The sequence below is a fragment of the Sminthopsis crassicaudata genome, chromosome 1 (genome assembly GCF_048593235.1).
Source record: "Sminthopsis crassicaudata isolate SCR6 chromosome 1, ASM4859323v1, whole genome shotgun sequence".
NCBI lineage: Eukaryota > Metazoa > Chordata > Mammalia > Dasyuromorphia > Dasyuridae > Sminthopsis > Sminthopsis crassicaudata.
In genome coordinates, this window is record NC_133617.1 from 258,101,418 (window position 1) to 258,114,594 (window position 13,177).

At 31.3% G+C, this 13,177-nt stretch overlaps 1 protein-coding gene across 3 annotated transcripts in view; it reads right to left on the reverse strand.

Annotated features, from left to right (window-relative positions):
* Positions 1–449: 449 nt before the first annotated feature.
* The window catches only part of ALKAL1 (ALK and LTK ligand 1), a 46,410-nt gene continuing 33,682 nt past the window's right edge, over positions 450–13,177 (reverse strand). For all 3 annotated transcript variants that reach the window (XM_074278288.1, XM_074278283.1, XM_074278289.1), the window contains exons 4-6: positions 10,521–10,601; positions 7,700–7,776; positions 450–1,770 (exon numbers count right to left, since the gene is read on the reverse strand). In XM_074278288.1, coding sequence (XP_074134389.1) covers positions 7,712–7,776; positions 10,521–10,601 — 146 coding nt within the window. In that variant the 3' untranslated portion in view covers positions 450–1,770; positions 7,700–7,711. The remainder of the gene's footprint in view (positions 1,771–7,699; positions 7,777–10,520; positions 10,602–13,177) is intronic.

Sequence of the window (13,177 nt, forward strand, 5' to 3'; positions counted from 1 at the left end):
TTTAAGTGATCTCTATATTAATGCAATCCTAATTCACATAACTTTCTTGGCTATAATATCAAACTATTGACATTTGTTAAACTTGTGATTCTTCACACTTTACAGATCTTTGTCAGAAAGATTACTGATTTAGTTATTCCTTTCCCATCTTCTTCTATTTGTGTAGCTGATTTTTGAACCCAAGGGTAAGAATTTACATTTATCACAATTAAAGATTTTTAAAGAACATTATTAACAGAACAATAATGTAGAATTTGAAGAAGCAGTATAGTAAATAGTATGGAACAGTGGACTTTGATTCTAAAAATCCTAAATTCAAATCTAACTTTGACATTTGCTAACTTTAATAAAATAAAATAGCTTTAAGTAGAAGCTAATTCTATTTTCCATGCAATCAATCAAACATTATATTAAATAATTTAAAAAGTAAAACCAAGAACAACCATCTAAATGCACACTATTTTTTATTCTTTATTTCAACAAAATTTCCAGTCTGTATCACATACATCATTTGCAATTTTTATCTGTATGCCAGTACAAACATAACTGATGATTATCCAAAATAGCTTTATAAGTATTCCTGAAAGCAAAATGCATTTCTGAACTTTTTATGCAAATACATAAACATATACTAGACACATTTGACTATCTGTTAATGGAGGCGAGGAATGAAATGAAAAACAGGAGATAATTCAAAAGCATATCTATGTCTTTATAACACCAACATGAACTGTGGAAAAATGAAAAATATAGCCAATTAGGTAATTTTTTTGGTTACAGACTAATTTATTCATTCAACTTACTATTTGTTTTGTGTGTGTATGTGTGTGTGTATGCAAATGTGTTTTCTGATACTGATTAAACCAGACTTTGGGAAGGGAACATAATCTAGTTTTAGCTGTATACATGAGGATGTACAAACACACTGTCAGATATACACATATATAGTGACATATACTGTGCAAATTTTCCATCTTCAGGAAACTTCCTTTCCCTGCTACAAATATAGAAACAAAATTATCTCATATTTTTTACTTTAGAGAAACAGCATGAGGGTTAGTAACATAGCAAATGGGTGCTGGTGCAACATCCACAGAAATATAAATGTTTGTGTATGCATGGATACATTATTTACATGCAAGTATCTTCTCAGAATTTGCTAATATAAATTAGTAATACAAATATGATTCCATTTAAATACAAACATTCTAAATTATTGAGTAATAAGATGTATAAAATTAGTGCAAATAAGAAACATAAGAGCCTGAGAAAAAATATTTAAATACATTGAAATAAAGCAACAAATTATAAAAAATGAATTCTTACATGATCAAAATACCGATCAAGTATAATATTGTAAATACTGTTATATAATCCATTCAAATAATTTGTATAAGTATTAAGACTTACAAAGTTTAATTGCAGATTGAGACAAATATGTAATAAATAAGAAATAAGAAAACAAAATATACATAGTAAAAAAAAAAAGAAAGAAAGAGAAAGAAAACACACATAATGGTCTCCATTAGGAAGGCTCCATTTAGAGAGTTGAGTTTAAGGTCTATTTTTAATGGACAGCAATGTATTGCATATGCAAACATAAATAAGATAAAACTTTTCTTTTTTATAAGTCAAATAAATTTATTCCAGGGAATTCTCCTTCTTTGATAATTCTATTCAACCATGGAATGTGGCCTTTTATTTTCATTATATTACATAAAATTCCAAGGCACTTTTTCTTCAAATTAGGGTTTTCTTTTCTGAGTCAATCTGTAGGAAGAAAGAAAATGAAAATCCCATTTTAAACTGGCTTTTCAGTATTAAAAATAATCTATAACATTTTAATTCATCGATAAATTACCTTTGCATGTACATTTCAGAAAAATCTCTAATTTGAATGGATGCCCATCAATTGGAGAATGGCTGAGTAAATTATGGTATATGAATATTATGGAATATTATTGTTCTGTAAGAAATGACCAAAAGGATGAATACAGAGAGGCTTGGAGAGACTTACATGGACTGATGCTGAGTGAAATGATCAGAACCAGGAGATCATTATACACTTCAACAATGATACTATGTGAGGATCAGTAATGATGGAAGTGGCTAACTTCAGCAATGAGAGGATCCAAATCTGTTCCAACTGATCAGTGATGAACAGAACCAGCCATGACCAGCAAAAGAATACTAGAAAATGACTGTGGACCACAACATAACATTTTCACTCTTTCTGCTGTTGTTTGCTTGCATTTTTGTTTTTCTTCCCAGATTATTTTTACCTTCTTTCTAAATCTGATTTTTCTTGTGCAACAAGATAACTGTATAAATATGGATACATATATTGTTTTTAACATATACTTTAACATGTTTAACATGTATGGGACTGACTACCATCTAGGGGAGGGGATGGAGGGAAGGAGGGGGAAAGTTGAAACATAAGTGTTTGTTGAAAAATTAACCATGCATATGTTTTGTCAATAAAAAGCTATAATAATAATAAAAAAGCAAAATCTCTAATATCTTAAATTGAAAATACTTGTAAATTCATCACTGGCTAAAGAGGTAGAAGAGGAAGTATCATTTTTTTAACCTGAATTTTTTATTAAAAAAATAAAGACTAATATGTGTTATATATTAGCCACTATAAAAGTCACATAATAAAAATAATGAATCACCTTTTTGTGATATATGACATCCAGATAAAGGAAAAAATTAATTAGAATTCATCACTTGAAAATTTATAAAAAATGTGAAACAAAATACTAATGGACATTTATACAGCTAATTTGGATTTTTTTGTAGCTTTTTATTTTCAAATTATATGCAAAGATAGTTTTCAACATTTATCCTGCAAAGCCTTACATTCCAAATTTTTCTCCCTCCATTTCCCCACACTCTCCCCTAGACAGTGACTCTAATGTAGGTCAAACATATGCAGTTCTTCTAAACACATTTCCACATTTGTCATGCTGCATAAGAAAAATCAGATCAAAAAGGAAAAGAAAAAAGAAAACAAAAGCCAAGCAAACAACAAGAAAAAAGATGAAAAAATTATATTGTGATCCACATTCAGTCCCGACAATCCTCTTTCTAGATATAGATGGCTCTCTCTATCACAAGTCTCTAATTTATATTTGAAAATAAGTAATTAGAAGATAGAAGAAAAGATAAATTCCTTTGGCAAAAAAAGAGCAAAAGTCTAGCATTTTAAAATTAAATATTTCTCACATCTTTCAAATACCTAGCTTGGATAGAATAGCTTTAAATAATATTTTAAATATTAGTAGAGATTTTGTGATCTCTTCCAGTTACTATTATTTTATTCACAATATATTTTCCATTAAATCAATTTTATTAAATTAAATTAAATTTAAAAATATAATCAACAATGGAGCTAATCAAATAATTTCACTGTTACTTAATTTAGAGGAGCTTATCAAATTCATTACATAATTTGTCCACTTTTTCAATTGTCATCATTGTCTTTTTGCTTATTTTTAATTAAGAATCATTACAAGACAAGGTGACCAAATAAAAGTGTACAAAGGTGAAAGACCAATGTGTACAATGAAAATATATTTTACTAGAAGACCCAGGATAACAGAGTATCATATTTTGTGTGACGAATAATTTGAGTCCTCTTTTATTCTATCTATAGGCTTGTTCACATATAACTAAATTTCATGATGGACCTGATGCAAAAAGTAGCCCTTTTGCAAATGGACAAGGCTTTTTTAGAATTAATCTGAAACAACAAATTGTAGGAAAAAACTTGGTCTAAGGTTAGTTAGGCAAGAATTTTAATTTAAAAGCACATTTTTGTTGAAGTCAAAACAATAAAGTTTACTTTTTCTTTGCATTCTAACTTATCAGTCAAGCTTTTCACTAGGATAGATTCTAATTCAGTTTTCAGGAAGGGACAACTTTCTTTTTTTTTTTTTTTTTTTTCACTTTCAAATCTGATTTATTATTTTATATATATATTTTGTTACAGTTTTTTTTTATTATATATATATATATTTTTTTTATAATATTATCCCTTGTATTCATTTTTCCAAATTACCCCCCCTCCCTTTATTCCCTCCCCCCGACGACAGGCAATACCATACATTTTACATGTGTTACAATATAGTCTAGGTACAATACATGTGTGCGAATATCATTTTCTTGTTGCACAATAAACATTAGAATCCGAAGGTACATGCAACCTGGGCAGACAGATATTAGTGCTAACTATTTTCATTCACTTCCCAGTGTTTCTTCTCTGGGTGTAGCTACCTCTGTCCATCATTGATCAACTGGAAGTGAGTTGGCTCTTCTTTATGTTGAAGATTTCCACTTCCATCAGAATACATCCTCATACAGTATTGTTGTTGAAGTGTACAGTGATCTTCTGGTTCTGCTCATTTCACTCAGCATCAGTTGATTTAAGTCTCTCCAGGCCTCTCTATATTCCTCCTGCTGGTCATTTCTTACCGAGCAATAATATTCCATAACCTTCATATACCACAATTTACCCAACCATTCTCCAACTGATGGACATCCATTCATCTTCCAGTTTCTAGCTACAACAAAAAGAGCTGCCACAAACATTTTGGCACATATATGTCTCTTTCCGCTCTTTAGTATTTCTTTGGGATATAATCCCAGTAGTAGCGCTGCTGGGTCAAAGGGTATGCACAGTTTGATAACTTTTTGGGCATAATTCCAGATTGCTCTCCAGAATGGCTGGATTCTTTCCCAACTCCACCAGCAATGTATTAGTGTCCCAATTTCCCCACATCCCCTCCAACATTTGTCATTATTTGTTCCTGTCATCTTAGCCAATCTGACAGGTGTGTAGTGGTATCTCAGAGTGGTCTTAATTTGCATTTCTCTGATCAGTAGTGATTTGGAACACTCTTTCATGTGAGTGGATATAGTTTCAATTTCTTCCTCTGAGAATTGTCTGTTCATATCCTTTGACCATTTATCAATTGGAGAATGGTTCGGTTTCTTATAAATTATGGTCAGTTCTCTATATATTTTGGAAATGAGACCTTTGTCAGAACCTTTGTTTCTAAAAATATTTTCCCAATTTGTTACTTCCCTTCTAATCTTGTTTGCATTAGTATTATTTGTACAGAAACTTTTTAGTTTGATGTAATCAAAATCTTCTATTTTGTGATCAATAATGATCTCTAGTTCTCCTCTGGTCATAAATTAGGAAGGGACAACTTTCAAGTTGACCACTTATGACAAATCATAGAATATTCATAATTTAAATGTCTATTAAATTTTTGAATTCTATTTATTGGGATGATCTGTGGGGAGAGGGTAAAAAGGCAATATTTTAATGTAGTTTTCCAGGCATATAAAGAAAGTGAAATTTTAATTCATCAATTAAATTATTTTTTCATATATATTTTTCCAAGTTTTCAAAGAAACCCTTCATTTTAAGAAGGTGTCATACTATAATATTTTTGGAACATAACATTTCTGCTGAAACATTTTAGTGAAGTTTTTGAAAATGTCAGTCAAATGCCAATATACTTGTGTACTTGTGGAAGCATGCAATATAAAGACAGATTTAGTTAGCTCAAATATTTCAGAAATTGAGACTATAAGATTTAGAGTCAGTCTATTTTACTGTACTGTGCATTATATTTAAATTTTATAATATTTATAACATAAAGAAATAAAATTAATTTGGTATTAAGTTTTAAAATGTTGATTTGAATATCACCATAATGATTTTCTTGACTGTACTTTTTCATGTAACTGAAATTCAAGGCAGGAAAGTTTTACTGCCTACTTAAGACCATAAATGCAAAAGATCTTTGGCAAATGGAATATTTCAATATGGGGAGGATCATTTTTTCTTGGGTGTATATATTCTGTTTTGTGATACAACAGATTTAGGTTTGTACCAAATTTCAGTAGCTAATTCAAAGTTCTACCCAATGCAAATTACTAAGAAAAAAAAAGATGTGCTGTTGGATCTTTTAAAATACTTATGTCCTTAGAAAATTAAGCCTGCCAGGTTACAAACAAGTACGCAACATCTGATTCATTACTTTGTTCATGTTCAAGTGATAGGCTGATAGGCTAAGATTAAAAGGTCTTCATTCATTTTAATTTTTTCTACAATTATTTCCTTCCTTTATTATAATTACCTATATTACATGAAGCAAATAATTCTTCTGAATTTTGTTTTAACTTTAAAACCTGTTTTAATGATTTACAAGACTGAGTACTATTAAACATCTATTTTTATAATGCCTTTTTGGAGATGACTACAGAACTGGCTCACATACATTTAATTTCACAAACATAAGCAAACTCACTTGTTTGTGATGAAAAGTGAGTCCAGCTCATTCTCTATTTTCAATACCTACACTGGTAGACTACTTCAATGGACTACTCATCCAACTCTATGTTTCAGTCTGAAAGATAGATATTCTGTATTTATTTGGGTTTTTTTTCCTCCATGTGTAGATGGTTATGCTGATCTGTTTCATTTTGTTAGATTTCATTGAATGAAGCCCTGTAATGATCTGGAGCTTGATGAGACAATATTTTAAAAATATATTGCATGATGTCAAAGCACTAAATAAATCTGAACTAGTATTAAATTAGGGAATCTTTCTTTAGTTTGAATTGTGCCAATTCACTTGTGCCATACTTGATATATAAATTATAAAGTTATTTTTGTTATCTCCATCTATAAACAATAATTTGATGGTATTCTAAATATGAACATTTAACTCTTTTCCCACTGGTCTATTAGTTGCTATAATACTAGAGGTATTGAAGAGAGTCAGTCAATAAGAATTTACTTATTCTGTGCCAAGACTAGCTAATTCACTGGAAATATTAAAATAGAAACAAGAAAAGTCTCTAACCTTCAAAGACCTTACATTATCTCCAAGAAGAAAGCATACACATAGAAGTAAACAGAAACTAATTTGAATAGTCTAAAAACTGAGTGGGATGTGCTAGTAAAAATCCTCATATAAAAAATTACCTGAACTTTGAAGGAACTAGGTATATTAAGTGCTAGAGATAAAGCAGGAGTTCATTTTTAGCAGGGGCAACCATCTGTGCAAAGGCACAGACATGGGAGATCAAATGTGTATTATTTGATCAGAAAGTAAGCCAGGTTTGAAGTATACTTTATTAAGCAGGGTCTGATGCAAAGAAGAAAAAGGTAGAAAAATCCTAAGAAGAGCTTGACAAAATCATGCAAGTAAAGTCAATGGATATATTGATATTGATGACTTCACTATGAACATACAGAGGATGCTGGCATATGCATACATTCATACACATCATACAAATGTACAGTTGAAAAATATTATTTGATGTTAAAAAGTAAAATAAAGGCTGGTATACTCTTCAGGAATCTATGTAATTCACAGTTTCTTCAAGAACAAAAGTGTTATCAGTTTTCTATGCCTTGGTCTATGACTATCAATATTGACAGAAAACAATAATAACATATAAGACTATATATATTAGAGATAAGTTTTCCATTACTAGAAAATGATAACTTCTTTTAGCTCTTAGTTCTCCCTGATAACAAACAATAGAATGAAAACACTGTAATAAAATTATGTGTTGGATTAATTAGCTCCGTCCTACTATATTAGTCAATACTGATAATAAAACCAGGAATTTCAGCAAAAGAATGTCACAAAAATAGGTACATACTTACATATCAAATTTTCTAAGGCTGTGTACACAGGGGACTCACTGCTAACCTTGTTAGCAGTCTTGCACATCTTTTGTAATCTATAAAAAATAATAAATAGGAATGGTTCATTTGAGATGCTCAACAACTAGGAAACCCAGTAGTAGTTGTGTGCTTAAGTTATCATTTATCCATTGCACAGAATGACTACATCATCATGTGTTGTAAAGGGCTAGAACTGAGCAAATGCACTTGGATAATGGAGCACGTGAGACTAATTGCCAATTGGATAGTTCTCTATGTTTGAAGGATGACCCTCCCCAACTATTCTGTGCTGGCTCGATTGGTGGGACAAAGAAGGGGAAGTGACTTGTGTGGGTGGAGTTGGAGGAGGAAATTGAGGCATTCTCCAGGCGGTGGAGAGAGAGGAAGGAGGTGTGGAGATTGCTAGATCTAATCCCCTGATGGCGACCCCAAAAGACCAAGAATAAGGACTTTTGATGATCCTGACTCCGGCTAATTTTGTGGGAAGACAGAGTTCCAACAATGTGTAACTAAGTAAAATCAATCTTTGAAGCCACAGGGTTTGTTTTATTTTTTTTTTTTTTGTATCTCCCAAATGCAATGAATATTTGTGTTATATATAATTGGTACCCATCAAGATCTCACTTAATTAAGTAACTTTGCTTTGGTTTCAAGATGATTTGATTAACCTCCACATCTAGATATTATAAAAGCTGACTTAGTTCTGTTAACAGTTTTTTATGGACAGCTCTAATTGTTTTCCTTATATTGAGCCAAAATATGCTTTGCTATAGCTCCCACTCATTTGTTCTACTTCATCGCTATGGAGCTATACAGATTAAATTTAGTCTATCTTCCATATGACATTCATCAAGATATCTGAACATTGCTAACATTCTAAATCTCCTTTTCTCTAGGTTCAATATTTTTGTTTCCTTCAATTATTCTTCACAGAATCTCCTCAGAATCTTCCTTTAGATATATTCCAGTTTATGAATGTCCTTCTTAAAGAAATGAATGCAGTAATCTATATCTAATCTTATTACAACTAAATTAATCCTCTGTTCTAGGCACCATACTTGTATTAACACTATATGAGATGTTGTGGATTTTTTGATTGCTTCATCACACTGTGTTAAAATTTTGTTGATAATAATAAATGTCAAAATATTATTTTACAGTTTTAAAAATAGACTTTATTGGGACAGCTAGGTGGTGCAGTGGATTGAACACCAGCCCTGTAGTTAGGAGGACCTCAGTTCAAATCTGGCCTCAGACACTTAACACTTCCTAGCTGTGTGACCCTGGGCAAGTCACTTAACCCCAATTAAGAGAAGATTTTATTTATATAGTTTGTTTTAATGTTTATACATCTCTGTACCCCGCCCCAGAGAGCCATCCTACAGTTCTTTCTTACTGGAAATTAATAAACTAAAATCCATAAGCATTTTTCATAGAAAGTCCTGATGAATGAGTTCTTGCCCATGTGTGATATAATAGTTAGGAATAGAAGGAACCAAAAAAATCATCTAACTCTGCTCCATACCTTTCATAACACATTCAATGAATCCTCTATTTTATAGAAGAGTCAACAGAACTCTTATATATAGTACAAAGAAAAATATGACAAATCCCTTAAGCAATTTATGAGAACTTTGATGTAAATCATAATGTCAGCTCAAAAATAAATTGAATATTATGAAAAGATTGTGGGTGAGGCACTGAGAAGAAACACACAAGCCTCACAAATCAAACCATTTCCTACTCACAGGCATGCAAGCATGCAGCACTCAATTCTTAGTTCTATAGGCAAGTATGAGAAATGGTACAGTCTTATGGTGAGATGAATAACTCAAATGAGAGTATAGAATTCTATGTCTCTGCTCTTATATCTGACTGTTGTTGCTGGAAAGATTCACAGGAACCAAGTGGGAGGGAAACTTTAGGAAAAGGTATTCATTGTGTGCCCTGGACTGTGAACCCCTTTATTGATCACTAGTACATTGTGATTAGGAAAGTATTATCTTTGAACATTTGGACTAAAGTTTGCTGAACTGATTATTATCAGGAAAGTCTTCTTTTCCTTGTTTAAATGAAATTGACTAAGCTGTTATTGGGTACATAGTCATTTTCTATACATAGGCTGGTCAATCAATGTTTAAATACTTCTGACCTAGTAATAGGTCAATCCTTACAGATATATGTAGACATTATTTTTTATACATTGATTTTATTTTCATAAGAACACATACTTATAGGATACTATTGTATGTAGGAAGATAGAGGATATTTGTATTTTAAATTATGTCATTTATTATCATATTCAAAAATATAATTATTTTCAGAAGAAATTTCCAGAGGAACACATTTAATAATTAAAAAAAAAAGACTTCATTATGCAGAAGAATTTACAACCTCTGCATATATGGTTTTATATTACAAGCTAAAAAGATCTTTTTATTGTTCAATTATTATGTTGTAAGGAATTTCTAACATAATTTAGATAACATTCTATCACATGGATGAAAAATATTTTCCTTCCAGATATTTTTGAAAGATGATAAAAGATTTAGAAACTGATAATAATCCACTGGGGCCTTAAAAGAATCTGGCATTTTAAAGTTTGGGTTTGTTCCCATTTAGGAATTGCTACCACACAACAGAATACAACACTCAAATCTTATTAATTGTATAAATGATATCACACAGTGACTATTGTCTATTGACTTCCAAGTGTCAAAAGCATGTGGTTAAATATCATGTGCATTTATTAATGGAGAAAAATTACATTTAAAGAAAAAGCATTTGCAGTCTTACTTACAAGCTGGAATAGTGCAATCCCTAGTATTATGATACAGTCGATGGAAGTGTTTGCTACATTCAGCGGAAAAAGTGACTGGTCCTATTTAACAATAAAAGAATGTTTATTATAAACAGATTATTATCCAAAATACTTTGCTATCACTTTATTGACTAGTATAATGTAGCTGCTTAGTTCCAAAACTTGTATTCCCTTAAAATAGCTTGACAATTTTCCCATGTCCTTATTCCTCCAAGATAGGAAGAAGTAAGTCAGTCTTATCATAAACTATTTTTTTAATCCAACTTTGCTTTCTATTATGCATAGTTCATATAATGGAACCACTATGTTTTTCAGGAGAGATTCTTTAGCATACTGGGGAGGGGGGAGGGTGCAAGCATTAGACTAGTCAGAAAAAAATCTGACAATAGTGAGATCTAAATATAACTGCACATGTTGGGTCTTTATTTTCCTTATGTTTGTTTCCTTGGGAATTTCCGTTTATAGAAGAGAATTATATTGTCTAAAACTAGAATTCATATTCTGTTAGGCTTTCATATTAAAAAATAATTAGGCAGCAAGAAACCTTATAGTGTTTCTAAGTGATCAGAAAGGATGAAAATTTTTCAGGTAGTCTATGAAGCCAAAACTATTTTCATTATAATAATAAGTTGTTTGATTTTCTAATATAACAAATATTGATAGGCATAGATCCCTAAACAAAAGTTCTTTGAAAAGTCCTCAACAATTTTTAAGAGTGATAATGAATCGGGGCAGCTAGGTGACGCAGTGGATAGAGCACCAGCCCTGAATTCAGGAGGACCTGAGTTCAAATCTGGTCTCAGACACTTAACATTTCCTAGCTGTGTGATCCGGGGCAAGTCACTTAACCCCAGCCTCAGGGGGGAAAAAAAAGAGAGTAATAATGAATCCTGAGACCAAAAGGTTTGAGGATCACTACCAAGTGATTTTCAAACACCTACTTTCAAAAGGACTACATTTAAACCTATTATCAAATGACAATTTATTTTTTTTCTTTAAAAAGAACTCAAAAAGAGATAACACATTTAAATCTGCAACTGAACTTAGTGCATTGACAAAGCATAAATGTTTAATATTGTCAGAGATCTAATGTTTATCATTCTTGATGCTAACCCAAACCACTTGTTCTCTAAATATAACTGTGATGCTGATTATGCTCTCATTTAAGTTTAAAAACCAGAGTTTGGTATAGTGCTAAGCTTCTTAAGATGTGAGGTCATATAACTAAATGTGACGTTTCACAAAAAATTTGGCAGCAGTAAAAAGGTATCAAATATTTTGCCAAGCCCTTTTTGTAATGGCTAGAAACTGGAAATTGAATGGATGCCCATCAGTTTGAGAATGGCTGGGTAAACTGTGGTATATGAATGTTATAGAATATTATTGTTCTATAAGAAATGGCCAGCAGGATGATTTCAGAAAGGCCTAGAGAGACCTAAATGAACTGATGCTGAATGAAATGAGCAGGACCAGGAGATCAATATACACTCTAACAACAATACTGTATGAAGATATATTCTGATGGAAGTGGATATCTTCAACAATGAGATGAATCAAATCAGTTCCAATAGAGCAGTAATGAACAGAACTACATACGCCCAAGGAAAGAACACTGCGAAATGAGTGTGGACCACAACATAGCATTTGCACTTTTTTGTTGTTGTTTGTTCGCATTTTTGTTTTTCTTTCCAAGTTATTTTTATCTTCTTTCTAAATCCGATTTTTCTTGAGCAACAAGATAACTGTATAAATATGGATACATATATTGTATTTAACATATACTTTAACATGTTTAACATGTATGAGACTGCCTGTCATCTAGGGGAGGGGGTGGAGGGAAGGAGGGGAAAAGTTGGAACAGAAATTTTTTCAAGGATCAATGTTGAAAAATTATCCATGAATATGTTTTGTCAATAAAAAGCTAAAATAAAATATATTTTTTTCTGATTTAATTCATTATGCAAAAAGAGATAAATACATCTTCATTAGTATGTGAATTTGTTTTCATTTTTAATAAATAATAAAATTATATGTATACCAAAGAATCGTTTTAAAATAAATTTTTGGGGGCAGCTACTTGGCTCAGAGGTGTCTGACTAGCCAGCCCTAAAGTCAGGAGGACCTGAGTTCAACTCCAGCCTAGACGTAATACTTATGTGACCTTAGGCAAGTCACAACCCCATTTGCCTTGTATAAAATAAATTTCTTTATAATTTATTACTAAAAAATGTTTGATTTGTACCCAGGGGGCATATTCTTTTTTTGGAGGGGTGAAAAGGGGTCACAAGTTCCTACTTGTGAAAGTTTAAGAATCCCTGATATAGTAAATAGAATTTAAGTCTTGCAATCAGGAAGAATTGCATTCAAATCCAACCTTGGTCACTACTATTTGTGTGACTTTCTTCTCTGAGTCTCAGGGTTTTTATTTAAAAATAAGAGATCCAGATTCAACAACTGCTAAAATTTCTCTTTGCTCCACATTTTTGATCCTCTGAGGTCTGATATGAAAGAAAAAAACAAAAAACAAAAAACAAAAACAAGAGCTTTACCATTATTTTTCCCAATTGATAGGTGATATATGATGTATGATATATAACAATTGAATATCTTACTCTATAATTTTGCTTTCTTAGTTA